Source organism: Tetrao urogallus (genome assembly GCF_951394365.1).
Source record: "Tetrao urogallus genome assembly, chromosome: 6".
NCBI classification, from domain to species: Eukaryota; Metazoa; Chordata; class Aves; order Galliformes; family Phasianidae; genus Tetrao; species Tetrao urogallus.
This window is the reverse complement of record NC_136819.1, coordinates 48,756,961-48,784,548: the sequence shown is the minus strand read 5'-3', so window position 1 is coordinate 48,784,548 and position 27,588 is coordinate 48,756,961. Positions and strand designations below refer to the sequence as shown.

General features: G+C 42.2%; 1 protein-coding gene across 1 annotated transcript; it reads right to left on the bottom strand.

The window, feature by feature from the left end:
* Positions 1-83: 83 nt before the first annotated feature.
* On the bottom strand, positions 84-21,272 carry YY1 (YY1 transcription factor; the record flags this gene model as incomplete). Its single annotated transcript, XM_079537391.1, has 5 exons — positions 84-266; positions 1,060-1,218; positions 3,533-3,593; positions 12,664-12,826; positions 20,576-21,272. 5 exons carry the CDS (start codon positions 21,270-21,272, stop codon positions 84-86), a joined length of 1,263 nt encoding a protein of 420 aa, XP_079393517.1.
* Between the last annotated feature and the right edge of the window lie 6,316 nt (positions 21,273-27,588).

Below are 27,588 nucleotides of genomic sequence, written 5' to 3'. Positions count from 1 at the left end.
ACAATATACAAAGGGGAAGCGTATTTATTTTCAATTCATTCTCCTGTAAGATGGTTTGAGTTCAAGAACTTTTCCTCCAACCTTCACTGGTTGTTTTTGGCCTTAGCATGTGTTAAAATGTGAGATTTCAGGTTAGTTGATTGCGCAAACTTCTTATTGCAGCCATCGAATGGGCAAACATAGGGCCTGTCGCCAGTATGAATTCGCACATGTGTGCGTAAATTGAAGTCCAGTGAAAAACGCTTTCCACATCCTTCAAATGTACACTGTTGAAAGGAAAACACACATTCTATTAGCTAAGAAAAGTAGCACAAAGTAGAACAACATTCTGACACTGCACAAGCGTAAAAAGAGATGTTGAGCATTATGTGATTCTGTGATTATAAGCACATCTGTAGGCATCACCAGTAAACCGTGCATACAACTGAATGCTGCAAATCAAATTTCTGAAATCATTTATTTCTCCAATGTAAATAAGTAACCAGAAACACATATCAAGTGCGTTGGAGAGAACAGCATGCCGAAGACCACGAATGCCTGAGAAGACTATTTATGTGAGTAAGATCATATGAAGTAGGCTGGGGACCTCTGGTGGCATGATTTGATATGAATGGACATTCAGTTAACTGTAATTTGAAAACTGATTGATATCTACTACTATAAATTAGTATCAGAAAACAACTGAGCAAAGAACCCTGAGAGTCAGTTGTCTACAGGACTATCACAGCACTCCTCAGATGGAGGAAGAATACATTTTCTTCATTCAGTAGTAACTGAAAACTTCATTTTTAAAGTGGGCATATATATAACTTTACATTTTTTGTATACAATATCTTCTGCATACAAACAAGTCATTAATTCCTATTAAAAGGCCACCGAAGTAGACAAAGGACAGCTTAAGGAGACTCCCAGTTTTAAACATCATCATTCAGTGCTTCATGCGGTCTTTGAATAAACAAACAAAAAACACACTATCCCCAAAGTGATACAGAAGTCATGTTAGAGTTACACTTTACTCATATTCTCACGAATAAGTTGTAGTCTGGAAGTTTACAATACCTGAAAGGGTTTCTCTCCAGTATGAACTAGTTGATGCCGCTTTAGTTTCGAGCTCTCCACAAAGGCCTTGCCACATTCTGCACATACATGTACTCGAGGGCCATGAGTGTGCAGATGCTTCCTCATAGCAGAGTTGTCCCTGAACATCTTTGTGCAGCCCTTAAAAACAACAGCGAAATTCAGTGAGCATGTAAGCTAGTACTTACAGTGGTTTTTATCTGCTTCAATAAAAGCATTTAACATGCTTTCATATTCTGAATCTTTCTTCTAAGATGGCCATGAGAAGGAGATCCCTATCAATTATTAAAAAAAACACAAACAACTAAACAATGAAAGCTATCATTTGTAAAGCTAAACAAACAAAAATCTATTCTCACTTAGAGTTATGACCCATGTGCACTCAAATAAATAATAGGACAGTTTCATGGAAAAGATGCAGCTCTGGAAGAAGCTAATGAATGAACTAAATAAAAGCACATACACTTTCAGGGAAAATTAAAAAAAAAAAAAAAATCAGATAGAATGATAGTTCATGGCTATCTATGGTATATCCTTTAACATGCTGTATACTGGCTACTAGAGTGATATATTTTCTAATAATATATCACAGGCTATTCTCTAGCATCAGTCTGCACTTGCACTGCTACCTCTCCCAGCTTTCCATCCTTTTCCTTCTCTGCCTTTCTCACTCCCAGGAAGAGATATGAATGCTTCCAGCACAGAATAGCTTACAAATACCACCTAGTGCACGCTTAAAGAAGACCAAACACTATCACTTTGGGATACAAAGACAACAATTGCTTAAACAGTTTAAACCCACTGGGAAACTAAATGAGGTTGAAGAATTTGAGAGTTACTGTCAACTCAACCTAAAAGAAGATATTCACTTCAACTCAGGTACAGTATCAGAGGCTCTTAATCTAGGGTACATGTTGCATTAATACAGGACTACTTCTTTTGATTCTCGACAATGCTTAAGCTAGCCGTGGCCTGGCACTCTCTTCATTCAAACTTTCTTCCAATAGAAATCTGTAATATGTTTTACAAATGTATTTCTTGCATTACCTAATGCCTCACTAAGTTCCTTCAACCATTTTACACTCCATGGGTATTCCAAACAATACCCTTTTTACGTAAAACTACCAACATGGCTAGGTTACAAGTTGCACAGTTCAACAACAGAACCTAAAGAAACAATCAACTGCTAGTATTCTATTCTACATGCTTTCTCTGTGGAAACTATTTCTTCAAAACTAATAACCACATTTAAACATGCTTCATTTCTTAATAAAAATGGGAAATTAACACTTTGAAGAAAAGTTCTCTCTTCAGGTACTAGAATTCAACTAATTTAAGGAGTACTTCACCAAAATAGAGACACCATGAACTTGTCTGCATTTACTTTGAAATTTCTGCATGCCCGTGACAGGAGCAATTACATCTTCTGTAATATTGTTCTTTATTTTAATCAGAAGTCAAACGTACAACACTAGAAAATAGAGGAGATGGAAGGATATTCTTTTTTCCTTGTTTAGATGAAGTTGAAGCTATGAAAAAGTAAATAGAAAATGAAGGCATCATTCCTCACTACTGTACAGAATAAACGTTCTTGCATCTCCACACACTGAACTTCAGTAAAAACATGACACATGAAGAATGTAAAGAACTGGAAATCAATAGCAGCATAAAGAGGAATCCAGAACTAAGTGACAATTTCTTTCACTACAACTGTCAGGACGAAGCCCTCTATTCATGCTCTCGAATACGCACTATCTCCCCTGACTGTTTGCTCAGGCTCGCACTATCTAGATCAGAAGTCAGCAAGATTGTATTTGTCTTTTTTCATTACAAGCTAAGTTGGCTAACAGAAGCTATACAGAAGCTGTGTAATGCAGTAATGCTAGATACTACCAGTTTAAGTTACTAGCAAAATTTATTCAAGACTGTGCCTTCCCCACTATCAGTAGATCAGAACTGTTATCTCCAAACCCCTCTCTCAAGACGATGCATCCCCCAGCTCTGTGGAATGCAATTCCAGTCTTCCAATAATGCTGACTTTGGCATCTGCAGCACAGATTGCTGATTCCTGATCTAGACTCCCAAATCTGTCATAGCTTCCAAGCAGATGATATATAGATCTTAGGAACGTACTTTGAACAGCTTTCAGAACATTCTTTCAAGTATGTATTCTTGGGTGGCGGGAAATCACAACAGTAAAACCAGCATGTTAGGGACTGTGCATCATGGTTACCAGAAGATTAGAGATGCACTAACCTTAAGACAAGAATTGGGAATAATACATTATTCAGTTGAAGGTTTTTAAGGAAGCTTCTTAAGAGTGACAAGTTAAATACAGTTAGCAGTGTATAATCTCTATTTACAGCAAGACATTTTACTTATTGTCAAGAGAATATCAATACAAAATTCTGGTTTACAATCTGCTACCTACTCAGAAGCTGAGCACTTCACTTACTTTGTGAGGACAAGCTATCGTACGTGGAGCATCATCTTCCTTAATTTTTCTTGGCTTCATTCTTAAAAAGAAAGGAAAAAAACATTAGTAGAAAGACACTGGTAGGCAGCTCTTTTCTAATAACTCCCTTCATAATGCACACATTTATTTGATAGTATCATGTGAACCATTAATACTCAGTTTAATGTCTTTAAAAGCCTTACAATAACTCCAACAGCATATTTTGGTATTTGGAACTGGAACTCTTAAACAGAGAATAAAATACTTAGTACTACATTCCCTGTCCTCCAAACATGCGAAAAGAGGGTTTTCCCGATTTACATGAATTGTAACTAGGACACTTTGTTTGAAAATTCCATTTTTCTTGTGCCCAAGTGGCTTATTTACCTTCACTTCTCCACCTTGCACCAGGACATTAAAGACAGAGTAGCTTCAACAGTTTATAGAATCAAAGAATGGCTTGGACTGGAAGGAACCTTAAAGATCAGACTGCCAACCTCTTGCCACGGGCACAGTCATCTCCCTTTAGGCCTAGGCTGCCCAAAGCCTCATCCAATCTGGCTCCGAACTTCTCCAAGGATGGAGCATCCATAGCTTTCCTGGGGGACCTGTTCCAGTGCTTCACCACCTTGTAAGAAATAATTTCTCCTTTATACCTAATCTAGAACTTATTCTCTTTAACACCATTACCCCTTGTTCTACCATTACAAGTCCTTGCAGAAAGTCCCTCTCCAACTTTCTTTCAGACCCCTTTTAGTACCAGAAGGCTGGTCTAAGGTCTCTTCTCCAGAATGGACGCCTCTCTTCGCCTTCATAGAAGAGGTGCTTCAGCAGTCTGATCATCCTCATGGCCTTCTCTGGACTTGTTCCAATGGATCCATGTCCCTCATATGCAGACAGCCCCACAGTACTCTAACTGGGGTCTCATGAGACTGGAGTACAGAAGGAGAATCACCTCCCTCGGCCTGCCTGTCACGCTAGTAGTTTCACCACACAATACAAAAGCAGAGAAGGCAGGCAAGTTGTGGAACTTACACAGACAATATAGACATCTGTTATGACCACTGAAACTGTAACTGATATTTCTTGCAGTTACTATGCACGTGGACTCCACTCTTGAAAACTGACAAGTAATCATCTATTTTATTTTGGCCACTGATAGGGATATTTACCATTGCATAACAGATGCCAGTAGCCTCCAGCGACCATACTGGGAACCAGTAAATGAACACTTGCATAGAAATTGAGTGTTTCAAATGCAGTCATAACACTCCCTGTAGACAGCAATGTTAGAATGGTCTTGCTCTAACAGCTACCTGTTTGAGAGTCCAAAAAGAGATAAGCAGAGTCCGCTGGTATCTAAGATAGTTCCAAGCCCTAGAAGTAGACCCTGAAAACAGATGTGGAATAATGGACTTCTGAGGAGAGACTTCGAAATAGTATGTGCGTTTTTAACATACATTAACAGTTGATCTGAAACTGGATAAAATGCAACTTCTAAATGTTCAAAACAATTCTGAAGAGCTGAAGGGAATATAAGTTAAAAGTTCTCCATTTCAACTATGTAACCATTTGTTTCCTTGAAGGTACACTCCAGGGCTGACACTCTCACATTCCTTGAAGAAGCACTGAAATCTGCAGTTTCACCTGCCTCATTCATGTGGACATACAGGAGAAGACAAGAATGGAGGCCATCCTGAGGCTGAATTAAGGCCTAACAAGTGAAAAATGTCGCTCAAAATTCTTGAAGACTGGATTCAGGAATATCTCCTTAGAGCTACCAACAGTCTCCTATGATTCTGTGGGCAACCACTTGCCCCTCAGAAATAGAATCATAGAATGGCTTAGGTTGGAAGAAACTCCGAGGATCATTAAGTCCCAACGCCCCTATCACAAGCAGGGACCCCCTCCTACAGTTTCACATCTTCCCTGTGTCGGGGGCCCCAGACCTGGACGCAGTACTCCAGCTGGGCCTCACAAAGGCAGAGTAGAGAAGAACAATCTCCTCCCTGTCCCTGCTGCCCCCCCCTTCTGATGGAGCCCAGGATGCCCTTGGCCTTGCAAGCTACAAGAGTACACTGCTGGCTCACGTTCAGTTTTTTTATCCACCAGAACTTCCAGGTCCTTCTCTGCAGGGTCACTCTCAAGGAGTTCTTGTTCTTCCTGTATATGTATCTGAAATTACTGACCCCAGCACAAAACCTTGCGTTTTGCTCTGTTGAACCTCATTAGGTTCAAACAGGCCCACCTTTCAGGTATACTGCAACTCCTTCCCATGCTGCAGATATAGCACAGTTCAAGCAATCATTTACGGGTTAAAGCACTTAATGATTACTGATTTCTTTGACACATTACAAATAAATAAATAAATAAATAAATAAATTTTAAAACCCCACCACCCTAAGATTTAGTGGCTACTATTTGTTTCTTTCTCTGAGAGAAGACACTCCTGCTGGCTCAGCATCTGCAGACTACGCTGAATATATACAATGCTAACCAAAGAACACTGTAGTCAGCTGAAAGGATTAAAAATATGTGACAAAAACATAGGAACATCATGGGGATTCAACAATCCCCTAGAAAATGGGTGTGAGGTATTTGTATTGACAAAGTTTTTCTTGTGCCACTGCCAGCACCATCAATCTTGAACAGCAAGTTATTTTTGTTCCTGCAGGCCATCCTATTTATTATCTCAACCTTCCTGTAACTTTTCCTGAGATTACAGACTAGCTTAGATGATCTTATGATGATATTTAATTTATATGATCCAATTGGCATACAGAATGGTTGTGCTGAGTTTAGTTTAATGTAAATAAAGTTCTGAACACTTAAAATCCAAACACGTAACGACAGTAGAGGCACTGAGCCCAAAACCTATGGCTGTGATATCAGAAACAGTAAAAACACCCCATTAATAGGCAATTCTTGCACTACTCATACATGGTGTAAGATTCCACTGACCATCATTAGTGAAATCTGTGTGGACAATAACCTAAAGAAGAACTGAAAGATATTTTCAAATGGCTTACAAAAAACGTTTTGGTCTGTCTTTAAGCAAACTTTCTGCAAAAGGAGACCATACTAGAACCTGGGTTGTTTATTTTAATTACACTGCTGCAGGCAGCTCTTGCTGGTGGTCAGACATTTAGATCCCACCCAGTAGAGCATCTCTACCAGCTCCATCCAAGTTTTCTTAGTCTGAAACACTGATCAAAAACAGAACTCTAATACACACCACTACTTAAAACAACTGTAGACAACACATTAATACCTGAGTGGAACTATCAAAACAGCTGCCTTTGCAGAAAGTCAATTTACATGGCAGGTCCAGAAGAATTCTCACTTCTGCTGCAAGTTTCTGTTGGCCATGCCTCGTAGGAACTTCTCAAGAATTCTTAAGAAAAACCGGAAGTGAACCTTTTGGATCATGTTGTGGGACAGTACAATTAAACACTAAACCTCTTAAATTGTATTTAAAGCATCATAATGGGGAAGGGAGGATGGGGGCAGGACAGAAGAAGGGAACAGGTTACAAAGGTAAGCAACCTTACAACTTCAGAGAATGAGGTCCGTGAAAGCACCCTCTTACACACTCAGGAAATTGTACGAAATCACAGGTATTAAACCATTCAACCTCTCAAAACTAAGAACGTTACTCTGTCGCTACAATAGGTGTGACACAATGTAACAGCTAACTACTTCCTTTCACCCACCTAGAGAACCTGAAAAAACTATCAATCTTCACAATCATGTTGGAGATGGATACAATTGTTACAAACAGTTACGTTAAAGCACAAGCCAGAACGAACTAACAGCATAGGATTCCAGTTCCAGCACCTCCCTTTCATGCTTGTTAAGCCTACGTTCTCACATCCCTTTTCCTCCTTCTGTGCATAAACCTCAACAGCATTGCTCTCTCAGGCAGCTTCTCTTCCTTGAGGTCTTTGATGACCAGCGGTAATAATTCACCTTTATAGATGACTGAGTCTCCATGAATAGAGAACAAGGAAACTGTTCTCTACCAGTAGTGTCTCTACACTTTTGTCTGCCCTCACTCTGCCATAGCCCTTGTACTGCCCTATGGAGGCAGAAATAACAGAGTCCCTGCCTATTTGTTAGCACTGAAGGATTCTTGAAACTGGCCAGACTGGCTTTTGGATAAATAGTCACAAGAGGAGTGGCACAAGGTGTCCTAGGAATTTATCTACAAACCAAAGAGCCCAGTCAGTGTTTTAGTATGCTTTGTCCACAAATAAGCAGAAAAACCGTTGTAAAATGAAACTGTTCTTGCTCACCCTAAGGTTCTGGCAGAAATAATTACTAGTTTTGATCTGCATAGCTGGAACATGTCAGTGAGAGAGTGACCCTCACAGTGTCGTACAGAGAAAGAGATTCTTCTCCCCCAGTAAAACAGTGTGGGTAAAGTAATTGTCAGTTTACTGCCCTTTTAAGTTTCTCAGCAAGAACAAAACCAGTACAAAAGTGTATACTTTAAGAAGAGTCGACAGAAGAAGTCACATAAATCTGGGTGGCCAAAATGCTTTACCACTCTTAAGAAGGGTGTCTAATTTCAAACTCTAAGGCAGCTTCCCCTCCTTTGTTTTCTGTCCATTTTGGAAAGTGATCCGAACAAGAAAAGGCAGTTCGTATAATGGCTGTCTTTCAGAAAAGGTACTAAGAGGAGCAGAAGATAAAGCCACGGAAAGGCTAGATTTTAGCACCGAGTCTCCTTACTGTGCCAACTCCCCAGCTACACCATCCTCCCCTCTTATTTCTTTGCATTTTATTTGTGTTTGTTCTCTGCTGTCTTTAGCCAGTTCAGCCACATATCTGCCAGGGGGGAAAATAATTAAATTAAAATCAGGGATGTTGGTTTTAAGTGGCTTTGGGGGAATTTCAAGACATCTTCCACATTCAGCAACTGAAAATACAGTTGCTGCTTCTCCAAGCTTTTATGATTTCTTCACACAGAATTACTTGTAATCTATTCTGACTTGGATGAAACATTCTATGTCACCTTAGGGGAATTTCAGTGTCCCAGACGAAACGTATCAAAAAAGAGAGGAGTAATTACTAGGTTTCATCTCTTTCTTAGCAGAACATTCACAACTAATATCACACATTGTGATCTGACTGCCAAAGAGAAATGCACAAATTCTTTTTCACTTTCTTTCTTATTGCTCTTTTTAAGTGTGCATGAGACACATAGTAGAAATGTTATTTGTAAAAGTCCTTAAGTTGCCCAACCAGGTAAAACGTATAGATTTTCTAAGAAAACTGAACACATCTCAGTGCTCTGACACAGCTTGTTTATGTGCAGCATCTTCAACAGTTTCAGAATGTATAAAAACCCTTTCAGGAAGTAGCAGTTCTAGTCATAAGGCCCAGATTCCTGCTACACAGCTCAATGACAAATGCATCAGGGGGAAAAAAAAAAAGTAAAAAAAAAGAAAAGTAAAATAAAACAGTAGCTTAGCTGCTGAAATGCTTGCTGTGCTATGCCACCTAGCCGCTGTGCAGCAGCAGTGCCTCTTCCACATGCTCAGCTGCTGCAGTTTGGCATTCATTTACTTATTTATAAAAAGGCTGCAGTGCTACAGAAGATTTCAAGCATCCAAACACCCACAGTTCACTCCTCACTAAGGACTCTCAAGTCCAGACCCCAGCCTGAAATCTGTTCATACTACAATTAAATTCCAACACAGTCACAGTTTTGAATTAGGAGGCTGCAAAGCAAGCCTTTAGCTTGTCCAAGCTTTGCCTATTCAAAGTTAACCTCAGACATTTGTTCACATAAATTAATGCAACCATCTCAGTCAACTTAATAAAAATTAAGCTGCATGGTTATACACTGAATCGAGCCTCATTTTTAGTATCTTATTTCTACACATGCACTGCTTTCCCAAAAATCTTTAAGAAAACCCATCCTAAAGTAACTTGTTTTTGCCTATACAAAATTAACTTAGTATTAAATTCTCCTAGCCAGTTTATGCTTCTTTATATGTCGACTATATACAAGTTTTTTTTTTTTCTTTAAATCGTTGAACTTAAACTTAATTCAATACTTTCAGCAGAGCACATGAAACCTTCTGAGTTCTGTACTTCAGATTAAATAAGCAAAACCTTTCAGGAGTAAAAGTACACTATACTCCTATTACCTCCAAAGTCAATTCTCATACAAGTACTAAGCTTTTTCCTCTACTTTTGCCGTGCAAGGTTTCTAGTGATAGCTGTACGTGGTATTCAGGTAAATGTGACAATTACTAGTAGAAAAATGATTTGCACATATTAGAGCTTGAACACATGCTATTTGCTGAATTGAGTCCTTTCAACATGCTTCATTCCCTGTGAAAGGATCAACACCATTACAGTGTTCTAACACACCCATATCGTCAGTCTCAGCTATACACAATCATTTCAGATCCGATGTACAACCGTTTTCTTTTTCATGTCACTTTCTTAAGGCAAGAGTAAGAAGTTGATTCTGTATGTCAGAAGTTCGTATGTCAGATTCTGGAAGAGTAAGTCATTGATTCTGACTTACTTGACTGAGAAGTCAAAGGTTTTCCAAAAACACTGCATGCCTCAGGTTTTTACACATCTAGAATGAAGCTATCACTAATTTGTACAGGATTTGAGTAACTTGGGGATACTGTCAGAAGTAATGTGTTCCCAATGCCAATGTGTATTTGCCCTGTGACTAAAGTGGATCAAATTTCATCTCCTGTACAAAGATATATGAGCAGAAAAAGTATGAGACCACACATATAAAACTCAATTTTTCCATTATCTGCTGTAAATTCTAGCTCTAGAATTCCCTAGAACATTTCACCAAGAAAAAGTGGGAATTTTACATTTCCCTGGCCAGGTGCCAGAAAAAGAAATCAAACCTAAAAATGCAGTACTTTTTACAATACTAAGAAGCATTCAGAAATATCTGACAGAAGCAATCTTGTAATTTCTCTTGTAATTTCAAGACTTGGAAACCATATCAAATATTCAAACCAATCTGGAGAGTAACACCCAGCATTTGCATGAAGACACTAGGTCAAGTTGGTTAAGCTTCATAACAGAAGACAGCTGTATGTAAGTACCTCAGTGCCTGGCAGAACCAAAGATTTCAGAACATTCTGACATACCTGAGAGCATCATTCCATGCACCAGATTGGCAAAAATGTGTATGTTTAGAATTAGAATAGTACGCACACTAAGACTAACACTTAAATGCTTTCACAGAAAATTATATTCATCCTCTCTGCAAGTCTCAGAGGAAAATGCATTCATTCTGAGCATGATCAACAAACCAAGTAACAGCAGCAACAATAGGTGGAATCACCCACCATTTCAGATAAAATTTCTTTTTCAGTTCTTAATGACTTTTTTTAAAAACAGAGCTTGCTCCAGAAGTAATGCCTCCTACTTATTTCCATGGGAACTACAACATGTACAGAAAGTACAAGAACACAATTTCATCGAACAAATTTTCAGCTAGAAAACACTATTTCTCAGCATAGCTACTAGCACTAGCTGTGCATTTTTGCCAACCATGACCAAGAGTCATGTGCTTGCTGCACTTGTAAAAATCTGCACCAATGCAGGTAACACACCAATGTTGTTGCCACTGCTGAAATGCACCACCGACTGCCTCACTGTGCTCACACCCACTGTTTGGTCTCCATAAAGATTCAGTGAGTGTTGATGATGTCAGTAGGTGCCATTTTTTCCCCACATGGAGAAACGCAATGACAAACATTTGCTTCATACACATTTCCACGTGAGGTGCCATTTTGTCAGGCTATTGCAAAGAAATACAACCTAACGGAATACTGGTGGTAAAGTTTTACTTCTACTGCCATACCACCAACATTTGACTCTGGCTTTGTGAGCCAACGTAACAACATAGGAGGCATTACTTTTGGAGCAGATCTTGTAATACACATTTTCAGATAAAATAGTTTTGCACTGTTTGCACTCTGCTTCATTCTAGGAGCTTTCAATATTCACAGTTCAATGGCTTAATGACAAGAACTGAGGGAAGAGCCTGTGCCAGAGGTTCTCCAGTACATACACAGTGAGAACCAATAGAAGCAGCTTGTGAAAAGCAGCAAGATCAAACCAGGAAAGAACAGCAGACAAACCCTGTTGAGCATCAAGATCCAACTATCTGCCCAATAAAAAATTGTGTCAACAGCCCCTGTAACCTAGCAAATAGCTGAAAAACTCAGTGGCATTTCAAAAAAGAACCACATCTTTTCATGTGCCAGCTGACTTAGAAAGCAAGTGTAACATCTGAGCATCCACCTGCTTTAAGTGATAAGGCTATGCAGAGCTCTGCAGACCATCCAGCTAATAACAAAAGGAAAATAAGCATAATTTCATTCTTTTAACGTTGGGAAAAAATGATCACAGCAGCTACAGGAAGCGAGCCACTAAGCTTAAATTTTCAGAGACAAAGCATTAATGTTGTGCATGCACTGCACAAAGCAGTAAGCCTTTGGTAATTACAAGCATATGCACACAAAGAAGGCAACCCTAATGTTGCAACTGGACTTTTCCCCAGTGACCTCACGATTGCCCTCTGGTGGCTACAGGCTGCCCACGCACTCCAAACCTCATTAAGAATGGCTGCAGAAGAGCCGCGAGCTTGGTCAGTGCTCCGTGTTATAACACTGGCTTGGTGGCTTCACGAAATCTACTGGAAAATAAGTTATCTAGTAACTCAGGTCAACGGATTACACACATGGTTTTATAAACTAAATATTTTAGCTTAGCTTTCTTATTCTGAACAATCCAAACACTGCATCACATTTAATTTGGTCCTTTGTCACCAAAGAAGCTAAGACTAGTCACACGAAAGATGAATTCTGTCATATCAAAGATGCAGTCTATCAAGGTATTTTGGCCTTGCCTGACCTAGTGAGAACTAAAAACCAGAGATCATCTGATGAATGTAGAACCCACTTATTTTAATACATAATTCACTGCTATGTTCTGAATTTAGTTCCCTGGTTTAGAAGATTATTACACAGAATAAGTCATATTAAATTTATCGGTTATATTTCCTAACAGATTCCTGATTAAGCCACTGGAAAGACAACAGTTTTAGTTTGAAAATCCTTCTTCCTACTTACCTAGCAAATTCAGCCAGCTGCTTAGGGTCCGAGAGGTCAATGCCAGGTATTCCACCAGGAGGAAGCTTCTTTCCTGTCATGTACTCTGAGTAATCTGGAGGAGAATTCTCTCCAATGATCTGCTCTTCCACCACTGTTTCATGGTCAATATCTTTTTTATCATCTGAAACACACAAAATACTGAACTCAATACACACTGAAGATGAATACAGCATACTAACTATTAGGCTACATCTCAGTACAAACTCAAAATTGCTGCACACTTATAAGAACACAGCGCTCCCATAGATTGCTACACTTACTGTAAAAAAAAAAAAATAAAGATATCCATACACTTAACAATACAAAGAACACAGTGGGTGGGAATAACAGCATAAGTTGCCTATCTACTTAAACACAGACAAGTAGGATCATCCAGCAAGTATGTAGGCTGCATTTTAAAGATAACACACTTTTCCTGAAACAACGTATAAATATTTAAATTGCCTTAATCTCTTCAAAATTAAGCTCACTTTAGATCTCAACAGCAGCCAGCAACCAAATAAACCTAGCGGAGGAATGGCAAATACTTGCCTTCAGGGACCCCTGCCCCTCAACTGAAGTGTCATGGAGGGACAAGAAACTTTAACTAGTAACGGGCTTCACTCCCTGCCCATAAAATTGTAGCTCTTCAACACTTGCAGAGAGGCCTGAAAGAAGCAAAAAGCTCAACATGTGACTCTCGCCCCAGGGGGCTTCCTCCTTCAGCGGCAAAGACAGCCTAAGCCCTTTCCCCCTCTAATGTGTCAACAGCAGATAGGGATCATCCAGACCTTTGATCTACAAGTCAGTTAGAGACAGCTATTCAGTCTGCTCTAGAGCTCCTCCACTGGATTTCTGCTTAAGGGCCACAAGGAAATTACGTTGAAGACCTGCTGTTACTGTCAACCTGCATTCAGACTGCAGAATGCGTCAACACAGTTTTCTCTCTCTGCTTTTTTTAAAAACAGAGACCAGAAAGATGCACAGAAGTCTGCAAATGGAAACATCCAAGTATCTCCTCCTTGCAAAGCTCACACCAGCAGGGCAGAAGACACAGCACCAGCCCACTTTCCACTCTCACTTGAGACCAAAACGCACCCATGACAATAGATGTATACACAGCTGTAAGTACTCAGTAATGCCTTAACAAACTTGCCACTGCATTACTTCTCCTACTCTGAATATGGGAAGATTCTGCAAACCACTTTATGCGCAGTTTATGCACGACTTGCCAAGGTAAATCATTTGTAAAAATAACAAATTGTTATTTTACAGAAACACGAGGTGGTAGGACAGAAACACTATTTCTCCAGGCTAAAAAAAAAAAAAAAAAAAAAAAAAAGACAGGAAAACGTAAGACAAGGAACAAATCAGGCAAAGCGGTTTTTTGGGATTTTTTTTTTTGCTTTGTTTTTTGGTTTTGTTTCTAAAACAAATGCAGGAAATGACATTATTCATTGCTCAGTAACTTAAGTGAGGAAAGAGGGGAGAAGTCATAAGCAAATAAAAGAAATATACTACACAGAAATTTTTATTCAATTTGTAATGGCTGCTTTTAATCTTTGCCACTGAGCTATTTCTAGAAATGTTACTGCTAGTTTGGAGTTTAATCTGATCTACCAGATCAAATAGCAGTTCATGTATATGTTCCATAGCGAAAGAGGGAAATTGGCTTCAACATGGCAAAGACAGGAGTGTTAATAAGAAAATATCTGCAGTATTAAAAGTAAATTGACAATTGGGGCATTTTCCTTCAGTTTAATCTAGCTTTCTGTTCACCACATTACCTTTCATTCTTCATCAGTGCTTTAAAGAAAGTAACTGAATCCACCTCAAGCAACTATTATAGGTTAAATTTTACAGCTGCAGGAGTTACAAATTCAACAATAAACCTCTCATTCAGCAACCATTTGTTCTTCTGAACCGTCAGAAGGCTGAGAACAGAAGTAATGCCTACACACACATAAAGGCATTATCTAGTTCAGAAGAGAATAGTTGTTGGAAAGCTACTTGCAAAGCCTTCTCCACGCTGTGAGAATGTGATCAGCTCCTTCACATCGGCCATTTCAACAGCTACCCAGAACTTCCAGTTTGACTGTTTGATGACATCTGTAACAGAAACAAGCTTTCATTTCCTGCCTCAGATCGGATGCATGAGTCAACTGGGAAATTTATAGACATTCCTTAAGATCTTCTGTCTTTCCCTTGCGTAAAGGCCCTCAATGCAACTCTGCTTTCTCAGGAGGGCCAAACTGAAAGCCAAGCCAGCCGCCAATACCTTCCCTTCCACAAGCCCACCAACAGAAAGCAATTCACAGCCAAGCTTCTAAATGGGTTGCTGAAGTAAAACATGAAAAATTATGAAAATGTTCCCTCAGATGAAAATAAGCAGAAGTACTGCTTTATAAGTTACAGTCACACAAAAAAAAAAACCACTCAAGTTTTGTTACACCAACAAACAATGCTCTACAGCATCTACTGATCTACCTGCAGTTTTAAAAACTAAATGAACTGAAAAAGAAGACAAAAACAACAACACAAAACAGTTCCCTTGAAGCACAGGCTAATGACCTTCAAGACAGACCTGATCCACACCACAGGTCAACTAAGTTATTAAAAGTAGCAGCTAACTTGAGTACTCTTAAGCATTCAAATCATCCTAGTTACTGACCATCCTATGAAGGTCCTCGTACTCTCAACTCATTGAAATAAAGAACCCAGAAGTGCTGGAAGAGGTCTGGAAAGCTTTTACCATTGTCCTCTACACAGAACTTTATCACAGGTTTAATTGTAATACACTATCAACCTTCACAAAGCAGCTCAAAGTTTGGAGGCTAAAGTCCAAGCAAACTTTCACTCAGGCTGACAAGTTAACCAATATTCTTATTGCAAACAGGACACGTTGAGTGCTCAACATTTTTTGCCTTGAATGAAGCCCCACTGACAACTATGCCTAAGTGACTTCTCCCCCTTTCTCTCTTACAAAGCATCAAAAAAAAAAAAAAAACCCCCAAAAACAAAAAAACAAACATACAGCATACAAAGCAAAATCTGCAATTCTAGTTACACCTCTTGAGAAGTGTAGCACAAATAATGTATAGCAATTTCAGAGACCTATGTATAAATGATAGAAGAATTATTTAGTTCAGGCTTCAAGGAGAAACAAAATTCTCTGTGATAAAAAATAAGGAGCTTCTTATATGAAGAAATTTCTTACTGAAGGCAGAAAGTTATTCAATAGTTCCTTTAAAATATTAAGATGATGAAAAAAATGCACATCCTTCTGGTACCAGTGTGAACTAACAGCTTTGCCAGTAAACTACAAAAGGTAAATATACACAGGTCACTCTGAAAGTAATGCTTTCTACTTATTTCCATAGAAATTACAATAGCTGCAAAGAGAACAAAAACACTGGTAGAGCAAATTCTCTGCTATAAAACACTGTACTTCAATGTAGTCACCAGCATTAGCTATGCATTTTTGCCTGTGATGAACAAGAGCAACATTCATAAAAATCTGCACCAGCAGAGGTGATCCACTGCTTCACAGCTGTTATGACTGTATCACTGCTAGGAAAATGTTGCCCACACAGTCCAACTTCCACTGTGCTTACATCCACTGACTGATCTCCATAAGCATTCAACAACTGTCAATGGACGTCAGTCGGTGCCATTACTTCTGCAGTGACACACTTTTGCTTCATATGCACTTCCACGTCAGATGCCATTCTGTCAGAATGCCTCTCTGCTGCCATCCATCACACAGCAACAACATGGAATGGGATGCTGGTGGGAAGGTTGAACCTCTACTGCTGCACCACCACCATCTCCCTCTGGCATCACAGACCAACATAATAACATAGGAGGCATTACTTTCGGAGCAGCCCCCAGACTAAAAGACAACAGCTCGAATGATAAAAATAATCGCCCCTGTAATCTGAAGTTAAATCAAAAGCCTTTTGTTTTTTAAGATATTAACATATTTCTTTGGTCGGTTTTGTATTGTTGTTCTTTAAAAAAAAACAAAAAACACCACAGTAAAGAGGTCCCAAAGAACTTTCTAGAAGCCCAACACAACCTTCCTGAGCTTCCAAAATGGATCAACTGCCTGGGCTTTCTGGAAGATGACAAATCATTTTTAAAGTACAAACACATGCATCTTAGACTCCCCCAGCTAGGAACAGGTTACTGCAGTGGTTTAACATCTTTGCACTATGCTGCGGGTTAAGGTCGTTCTACTTCAGCCCTAAGCCTGCAGGCTATCTATGTTAACAATAAAGGTGTAAGCCAACACAAATAATTCAGATTGAAAAGCTTGACAGAGTCCATCTTTATTTAAGAAGCAGATGTGGTTACACTAGCGTATTTCTCCCTCAAATCAAACTCCAGTTGTTTGAAATTCCAGCATTTGGTGGAGCCAGAACATCAATACCACCCTCCCAAGTGCTCACATCTCAGAATCAGTCTTGTAAATGCAATCTCACAAAGCAATTGCCAATAATCTTCCCTTTCTCCTATTATTGTGTACCCAATACCCAGAGAGTCACTAAACAGGAAGACTGAAGTTGAACATGACAAAGGCACAAATACATTCCATTTCACAAGTGGTTAACATATCCACCGATAAAAGTAATCATGGGTCACAAGTTTGACACTACCATAGATACTAAGGTGGTAAGAGAAGCTATGGTTAAATCGAAACCACTGCCAACAAAGCACAGCAATTATGAAGTAACCATATTGACACCAGAAGGGTTGAGCAGTCCACTCCAGCCACATTGCTACGTGTTTCATACATCATTCCTACCCATTTCAAAAAGTATTACCAGGAGTGCTATAGTCACTTATGGACAGTGATCTAAATTTGGCACAACTGCTGCACAGACTAACAAAGTAGCACCAAAAAACAGCCAGTAATTAAGCCACAATGTCTTCCCACGCTGCAGTGAGCAAAGTGCCCTTGTTCCCAATACAAATATCCAGGACCAGCAATATAGGACTCACTGAGATTCAGTCTTGTTTACTGTTCATCTTTTGATAAACTTTTTTGTTAAATATTTCAACCAGTCAACTAACTGAGGGTACAAGTCTTTGATTATGTCAAAATACAGAGGTAAAGCAGCCTGTATTGCCAGCCTGCTCAAAACAAAGCATGCTGGATTCTGCAGGGAAACTTCAGTAAAACCATCCTTTGGCAGGTAGGTAGTTTGTTCCAGGGATTCATTTTCCTTCCAGCTTTTCCTCTTTTGGAGTTTTTCTGGAATTCATTCCCCCTCAGAAAACACACACCAAAGCAACAGAATTCCAGCATTTAACTGTGAGCAACTCCAGATCACTTTTATAGTACTCCACAAGCTGTATTAAAGGTATAAAAGTCTACCAACCAGGCTCAATAAGCTCCACACTGAGCAGGTTATTATCAAAGACTGAAACTCAGGGCAGGAGGACGTAGGGTGGGCATGCATAGAGGGAAAGCCAAGCTTTTTCTTCACATATAAAATTTGTCATATTGCTTTTGGAGAGTTTTTTTCCTCATTTCAAATCAAGTCATAATAGGTATTCTGCACCACAGATATAATTGAATTGCATTGGTATGTTTGGCCCAATCTCCTCTACATTAGAAGTGGATATCATTCTGGCTGGGCTTGCATGGTCATGAGCACACAGAACAAAACCACTGAAATCGATATAGCTATCCTGATGTAAAAGTTGCGTAAGGAGGAACAGAGTCAAGCACATTGATTATGCACATTTCAGTCAAGTAATAAATCAGCACACAGAAGCTCTAAGGAAGCATCCTATCAGGCACTCTGAATTTCAGAGCACAAATGCATGCTGGAAGCTGTCAATTGATCCCAGTGAAGTCCTGCATCCTGCCAGCTCATGAGTCATACAGCCGCTTGCATTCAGCTATTTAGACAGCTGAAACCAGATTGCATGTTTTTATTTTCTTTTGTCTTTCTTGCATGGTCAATTCTACAACAGACAGCAAGTGAATTTCGTTCAGATTACAATGATACACAAAAGCACATAGTAAACTCTGTTCCACTGAACTTTATTCAAGAAAGTCTTTACTGAATGTTTTCTGTTAATCAAAATGCAGGTAACTTTTATTGGGCTTATCAGGCTGTCAACTGAGTATATATCAGAAGGACAATACACTCTCAAACTTTTCTGTATGTACTTATGTATGCATGTATGTATTTATTTAACTACAACAAAAGAAATCAGAATTGCCATTCTTCAGCGTCTTCTCAGATAAGAGAATTAGGTTATTCAATATACTTTTCTTTCAGTGCCCCACTTACTAATAAAACCAATGGTCACCCACAAACATTGCAGTCAGCATAAAAGACCACAACAGAAGTGGTCTCTGCTGGACACTCTGAATATTAAAAAGAGCAGAAAAATTATGTAATGCAGAAGAGGTGACTGTCCTATTATTCAAGGACCACACAAGTGTTGCAGGAAACGATGCTATTTGGCTGCTTTTTTTCACACCCTCAAATAATGTTAGCACAGAACTTTCCCTATAATTCTTACTTTTTTTTCCTTTTTTTTTTTTTTTTTTGTAAAAACAAAAGAGAAAGCACTAATGTAGCACAAGTAAAATTTCTACTGACAAAAACAAGAACAAAAAAAATTCCCACATGTATCTTAAAGGAATGGTCAGGAAACTGAGGCAAATGGAATCAATGGGAAGGGCTGGCGCATGTCAGGTCCATCCCCAGCCCTGCAGATACCAGGCATGTCCACAAGATTTTCTCGCCTTTGAGACACTCCCACAAAAAGCAACTCGGAAACCTCTATTCTCCCAGCGTACGGATCCCTCGCGCCTATTAAAAAGCCCATGTGGATCGTTAGACCGAACCAAGGAAAAGCTGAGCAGTGTCCGAGTGTGAGCCTGAACACACTCCCAGCTCTGCCAGCTTAGCGCGGCCACCATCGGGTCAGCCCCGTCCTGCCGAGTAGACTCCCCATTTGCCGGTGAACCACCGGTGAACCCCGGGCTCCACCTCGGGGGTGCGGGCGGCCCGAGCCACGCGCTGCCCTCCCGGCGACACCCCGGGATCGGGCGGAAAAGCTCCATCCCCGCCCAGCCCTGCCCTCGCCCCTGCCCGGCTCGGAGCTCCCGCGGCTCCCGGGCGCGCTCCCGAACGGTATTTCAGAGGGACGGCCGCCCCGGGGCGAGGCGAGGCGGCGGCGGGCGGCGCTGGGCGGGCGCTTCTCCCCCGCCCCCCTCGCCTAACGGTCACGGGCCGCAGCACACGCCTCATCCGGGGCCGCGGTCACGCTCGGCGTTGAAATTCGGCCCAATGGGGCCCCGGGTGCGCGACGGAGGCAACGCAGGGGCGGGAGGGAAAGCGGACAGGGGGAGCCGGGAAGGCGGCGGCGACGGCGGCGGCCCGGAGCGAGAGGAAAGAAAGCGCCGGGAGAAGCGGGAGCGGCGAGGCGGGGGGAGAAGCGGCGGCGGCGGCGGGGCGGGGACGGGGGGAGAGAAGCGAGGAGGCTGGGTGCGCCCCGCACCGTGCGCCCGCCCGCCCGCGCACCCCGCCTCCCCCTGCTGCAGAAACTACGCCATTGCGGCCTAGGCCTGGAGCCGGCGGCGCGCCGCTCCCTCCGCCCGCACCCCCTCAGCCGCCGCCATCTTGGCGGCCGCCGCCATCTTTCCTTCCCCCCGCCGGAGCCGGGCAGGAGCAGCGGCAGCGGCAGCGCAGACCCCGCCATCTTTTCGGGGAGCCGCCATACTTGCCCTGGCGATGAACATGGCGGCGCCCATCACACACATCAAAACATGGCCTCCCTTCAAAACAAAACCGTCCGGGCCGAGCCGGGCGGCCCCCGGCGCGGCTCAGGGCCCCGGGGAGGGAGGGGTCCGGCGCGCACTTACCCGAGGCCCACATGGTGACCGAGAACTCCCCCTCCAGGGTCTTGATCTGCACCTGCTTCTGCTCCCATTTCCTGCCGCCGCCGCCCTCGGCCCCGCCGCCGCCTCCCCCGCTCAGGTAACTCTTCTTGCTGCTCTTCTTGCCGCTGCCGCCCTTCTTCACGCGGCCTCCCCCCCCGGCCGAGGAGGACCCGCCGCCTCCGCTCTTGCTGCCGGCGGCGGCCACGGTGACCAGGGTCTGCTCTATGTACTCGTCCTCGCCGGCGGGGGCCGGCACCGGGATGAGAATCTGGTCCTCGAAGCCGTCGTCGGCCCGCAGCCCGTCCGAGTCGTCGCCCCCCACAACCTCTTCGCGGGTCTGCACCAGGATCACCTCCTGGTGGTGGTGGTGCAGGTGGAGTTGCCCCCCGCCGCCGCCGGCCGCGCCGCCGCCCGCCCCGCTGGGGTCTCCGTCCGAGACGAGGGGCTGCAGGGCGATCATGGGCTGGTGGTGGTGGTAGTGGTGCGGCGGGTGGTGCGGGCCGCAGTCCTCGCAGCACTCGTCCTCCTCCTCCTCCTCCTCGTCCTCCTCGCCGCCCACTACGGTGGTCTCGATGGTCTCCACCGGGATGGTCTCCACCTCGATCTCGTGCAGCTCCACGATCTCGGCCGGCATCTCCGAGCCGTCGGTGGCGATGTACAGGGTGTCTCCCGAGGCCATGGCGGGGCGAGGGGGCGGCAGGGGGACAGAGCTCTCTCAGCGGCCGGCGTGGGGGCTCCGCTCTGCTCCCCTCGGCGGATGGTGGTGCTCGGGTTCCTCTCGCGTCCCTTCCTTCTCCTCCTCCTCCCCCTTCCACACAAACACCAGCTCCTCACAGCCAGCGAGAGGGAGGGAGGCAGCCAGCCGCCAAATCCCGGCTACGCTCCCTCGCGAGACTTCCGCTGCTGCCGCCGAGACGGACCCCAGCCCCGGGAGGCCGCTGCCGCCGGGGCCCGCCCCCCCGCCGCCCAGCGGCCAATCGCACCGCCCGTCACGCCCGCGGCTCAACGGGGCGGGCGAAGCGGCCTATAGGGGCGCGCCTTCGCTCAGCGGCCCGCCTCCACCCGCCGCCGCAGGCCTACGGAGCTGCGCTGCGACCGCTAAACGCACCTCCAGGCGCGGGGCGGCCAATCGGCGCGTGGCGGCGTTAGCTCGCTCCCGCAGCCCCGCCCACTCTCCTTCGCCCCTCCCAGCGCTACAGCCCCGCCCGGGCGCTCTCTCCTCTCCGCCCCGAGCTCCGCCCCCCGTCTCGCGCCCCCTGAGGCGCCGCCAGGTGGCGCGCGCGGAGTCCGACCGTTAACGGCCCGGAGCTGCGCATGCGCAGAGGAGCGTCTGGGCGGCTCAAGAAGGCAGCTGGCAGGGGCGGGGAGTTTGGGTCTGAAAGCCGAATTGTAGGTGGGGGCTCTTTTTTTTTTTTTTTTTTTTTTTTTTTCCCTCCTTTCCCTTCTATTTTACTAAATATATATATAATTTTATCTCCAAAATTTTTTACTCAGAAACATGCATAGGCGAGCTGTCTCCTTTTACCTCGTGACTGCAGCAACGCCTCAGCCAGCGAGGGCTGAAGTACGTCCGTGAATTCAGCTGCCTAAAAAGCAGAGTTCAAAATAAATGGCACACCGACTCCACCACTCCCCCACATTCCAAGGCGAGGCAATCCCCTCATAAAACGTGGCAGTGAATCAGCTCTTTACCCTCACAAAAACCCTTCCACCCCTCGAGGCCTAACACAAGCCATTCCATATCGACCGGGCCACCTCCCAGGCCCCCCCTCCCCCCCATCTTCCTCCCTCTGCTAATACCTTCTTTCCTTCCCCCTACATATCGTAACTCAGCTAGTGGCAAGTGCAAATTTGCTGCTTTGGTATTTCCAAGGCTACTGCAGGTATACATTACATTTTTTATATCCACTGCACCACTGCTTTGTGTTCTAATCTCCTGAAGTGACACAATTTGAAACTAATATAAGATTCATCTTCAAGAAATGATTTTACTGCAGTGTGAAGTGTTCTAAAAGTCTATTTGACAATTGTACAAGACAATCTTGGAGGTCTTTTTCACAGAATCACAGAATCACATAATTGTAGGGGTTGGAAGGGACCTCTAGAGATCATCGAGACCAACCCCCTTGCCAAAGCAGGTTCCCTACACCAGGTCGCACAAGTAGGTTTCCAGGCGGGTCTTGAATATCTCCAGAGAAGGAGACTCCACAACCCCCCTGGGCAGCCTGTTCCAGTGCTCCGTCACCCTCACCGTAAAGTTCTTACGCACATTCGTGCAAAACTTCCTATGCTGCAGCTTATGTCTGTTTCCCCTTGTCCTGTCTCCACGTACCACTGAAAAGAGACTGGTCTCACCACTATGGCCCCCACACCTCAGATATTTATAGACCTGGATCAGGTCCCCTCTCTGTCTTCTTTTCTCAAGGCTAAATAGACCCAGTTCACTTAGCCTTTCTTCATAGGGGAGATGCTCCAGGCCCTTCACCATTTTTTTTGAACCTTAATGATTCCATGATGCTATTCCACGTCTCCAGACTTAGATGTGATACTGAACTCTGGGCTAATGTTGAAATTACAAAATGTTTTCCTATTAAAATGTTAGAAATAGCAACACAATTATTTAACGTGTGGAGAGGTGGGAATTCCTTCTCTCCAGTCACCCTTAATGCTCCCATCTTAACAAACTACAAGATATCATGGAATGGAAAGAACCATAGAATGGATTGGGCTGAAGGGACCTTGAATCCCACCCAGTCACAACCCCCTGGCCTGGCTGGCTTCCCATCAGATTAGTCTGCCCACGGCTCCATTCAATCCAGCCTTAAACACCTCCAGGGATGGGGCACCCACAGCTTCTATGGGCAGGCTGTGCCAGGGCCTCTCTGCCTTCTGAATAAAGATTTTTTTTTTCCTAAAATCTAAGTTTCCTCTCTTTCAGTTTAAAACAATTTTCCCTTGTCTTATCACTAGCAGACCATATAAAAAATTGGTCTCCCTCCTGCTTTAAGCTCTAAGTTTACTGTCATAAAATACTCATAAATGAAAGGCTATTTTCAGATCCTAAAGAGAGCTTTCCAGATTCTCACATGTGAATTATGCCCCACTGCAGTTTGCAGGTCAAACTTAACAATACAAGGAAACTACCTGTAGCTTTTTAAAATCAGTGTTTGGAAATTAGGGTGACATTTCCCTTGCTCCAATTAAATGTAATAAAAAACTGTGAGATGTGAAGTTTATGCATTCCTTTTTAGGAAAAAGTGCACAAATCACTTCTGCTTATTATTCTAAGCTGGCACAGAATATTAATTAAATTATTATTTAATTGGAAATTTCTACTCTCATGCCATTTTTTTGATGGGAAAAAAAAAAAAAAAAGAGAAGAGACATTTGCTAGAAACATCAGCTTCTGTGTTGGCTAGCAATCTCAAAACAGTATATGCTCACCTGGTAAAAGAGGAGAGGTAAGTCAAATACAGGATTTCCCTTTAGAATAGTCCTGCCCCTACGCACATCTGAGAACCATTCACTGGAAAGTAATCTTCAAGCATCTGCTGCAAATAAGTTTTTATGAAAATAAATCCTTTACAGGCTCTAGATTACTCAGCGCTGTTTTGTTCTTTTTCTCCTTTTTCTTCCACCTAGTTCCTTCCTTAAAAATCTATAATAAATTGTAGTTCACCATCAATATGCAGAAAGCCATTCTTAACTTTTCCTGCACACACCACCACCATTGTTTTTTTCTGCACTCTACTTTGTTGGCACTGCAGAATTCCTGGCAATAATTTCAGTTCCTGAGCATGTCTAAGGGAAAGACAAGCTGAATTAGTTTTCTCTTGATAAGCCAGCTTCTGCCTCCCTTAGCCTCTCTTTCCTTTGGATTAACCACTTCAAATGTCTTTCTTTCTCCAACACATAGATTGCCAAAGGAAAACCTTGGGATTCAAAGAGATGAGAGCTGCAAATCCAGCACAAAAGCAAGGTGGCTCTACATAGTTATCATCTAGATAAGAAAGTAAGCTAGGGAATAACGAGGTGGTTTGACCTTTTTTGTTTTTGTGCAGAGCCCCACAAGTAGTGCTGTCCACATACACCTGAGCTACCACTATTAGATACTGTGTTTAAAAAAAAAAAAAAAAAAAAAAAAAAGAAGGAAGTAAAAGAAGATGAGAGAAGATATATATGATGTCTGTGATTTCTGCTCTGTAAGAAATATTTTACTCCTCTGACCCTCCCTCTGCTTTTATTTTCTGCCTGTGTGTGGAGTCAAGTGTTTTTGCCCTGAAACAGGATCCTTTTTTTAGGGCACGAGTGCCCAAGCTTTCAGCTTACACGAGCCACATTAAGTGAAGAATTATTATCTTGGGGCCACGTATAAAATATATAACATAGTTGAAGTTTATGAGTAATAAAACTTCTTTATTTTCATAATTTCACTAAAAAAAAGAATTAAAAAAAAAAAGCATAAAACCAGCAGGATGTTTGACCTTGTTTTTGGGAAACTAATACATCAATATTTGGTTTAATTGAAGTAATTGCTGCAAATCCTTAATGAGTTTCACAAGGTGCACATCAGAGATTTTTTTATCTAATTTTACTCTTCCTATGCTTCATCCTTGAAAGCAGTTGTTCGTTATTGCTTTTTGGAAGAATGTACATTTGTGAACAAGGCATGATTGTGAAGAAAAGGATATTATAAAAGCCTGGTTAACAACTGTTTACATGGATTGATAGTGACAGGATAAGGGGGAATTATTTTAAATTGAGGCAAGGGAGGTTTAGGTTAGATATTAGGAGGAAGTTTTTCCACACAGAGGTGGTGACACACTGGAACAGGTTGCCCAAGGAGGTTGTGGATGCCCCATCCCTGGAGGCATTCAAGGCCAGGCTGGATGTGGCTCTGAGCAGCCTGGTCTGGTGGTTGGCAGCCCTGCACATAGCAGGGGGTTGAAACAAGGTGATCTTTGAGGTCCCTTTCAACCCAGGCCATTCTATGATTCTGTGAACATACTGTGTGTTGATGTGATCAATTTTTTTCTAGGAGTTGAATATCTGATTGTAACTCTATACGTTCAATTTGAAAATTCATGAGTAATTATGATGACAGAAAATGGAACCACAAATATATGAACAAATTGATTATTTTTTCCATCAATCTTGAAACCTACCTTCAAATTTCTCTACCAGATGGAAAGCAAGGCTGCATATTTTTTGCTGTTCACTGGACTCTGTTTAGCCAACATATCAAAAGGTATAACATTATTTACCATAACTGGAGCCATAATTTCAGTTTCATTCAGAATGCTGTTATGGCTTGAAATGTAGCATAGGTAAGTTGATTTCATCTGGAAGATGCCTGTTTAACTCATTTAAGCAAGCAGTCAAATCCACACACATACAAAGAAGTTAACTTATTAAATTATTTTATGAAATAACACAAAACCAACTTTAATAATTAAATAAGAAAATGTCTACTTAATAACAAAATCTATGTGTCTTCATAGGCACACACACGTGTAGGTGGGTTGAAATAGCATTATGATGAGTAAAATGCTACGATTTCCAAGTGGCATGAGTTCATATCTTGTGTAGCACACTGTTGCATTGTCGCCTACTACAGCACACACAGGTTTTGATTTAAACAAGTGTGGGATGGGGCATGAGAAACAGAGTTAGCACTGCACCCTCTCCTCCACACCTTTTGTTGTCACCTGCACACAGTCCACACTCAAGCTATGGTCAATCAACTCATGAGAAATTGCTAAAAATCATGTAATAATGTTAAAAGCTTACAGTCTTTTGGGGCCACATTATTAGCAGTCCATGTGTGGTTTGAACACAGCTGTATAAGAGTAACATATTGCAACACATAAGAAGACTGAATTACCACCATTTTGCATTCAAGATCACATATATGTAAGTAATTCCAAAATTTAAATATTGAATTTACTACAAAGACTACTAAGCTCAGTCTTTAAACAAGACTTAACTGGTCTTTTCAGCCCAAGCTGCAAAAGATCTCAAGAAATTGCACAGCTCTGCTCAGAAGCAGGCTGCCCAGGGTTGTGTCCACTCAGGCTTTGGATACCTCCATGGACAGGAACTCCACAGCCTCCTCCCCTTATTTCACCACTCTCACAGGAAAGAAATTCTTTTGTTATTTTCAAGGAGATTTCCTGTATTTAAATTTCTGTTCAGAGCCTCGTGCCCTTTCATTGGGCACGACTGAGAAGAATGTGGCTCCATTTTACCTTTTTTTTATTTTTATTTTTATTTATTTATTTTTTATTTGTAACGACGTAAGCAAGGACAATCCACAGCAATTCCTGAGATTCTCCATGTCTGAATTAGAACTCGAAGTGTTTGTTAAATGCCAACTAGCTGCAGGGAAATCAGCGATGCTGCTCATAGCACATGATACAGTATACAAAAGAGTAGAAATCCATTTCTCGGATATCCTTAGTAGAGTTTCAGCAGATGACAGTCAGCACTCAGCAGCATTAGCCACTCAATCAATATTATGCTTTTTCCTCCTATGTGTTTTTTTTTTTGTTTCTGGTGGTGAATTAGTAATTCACAGCATCCAGAAATCATAGTTGCCTTTGCTCTACTAATCCATTGCATGTAGTATTCTAATAGATTATGTTTATTTAAAAAGCTGATTCTCAAGTAGTAGGCATTTTGTACTACAGAACTGACTGTTCTGGCACTTACCTCCACTACAGCAAGCCAAAACTAGGTAACTGCTCTTTTAAATACAAATCAGTTGGTAAATACAAGAATCTGATATATTTTTAAAAAAAGGAAGGTCTCAGAAAATAAGTTACTTCTTCACAAAGTAAAAAAGAACAAACAAAAGCATTAGCACTCCATTTCCAAGGCAAGGTTTCTCCTTTGAGTCTTAGCCCCTCCCCCCCTTCCCCTAACCCTTCAGCTGAAGAGAATAAGAAAGAAGAAGAATTTTGAACAGCAAAATTTGTGAAACGAGTGACTTCTTC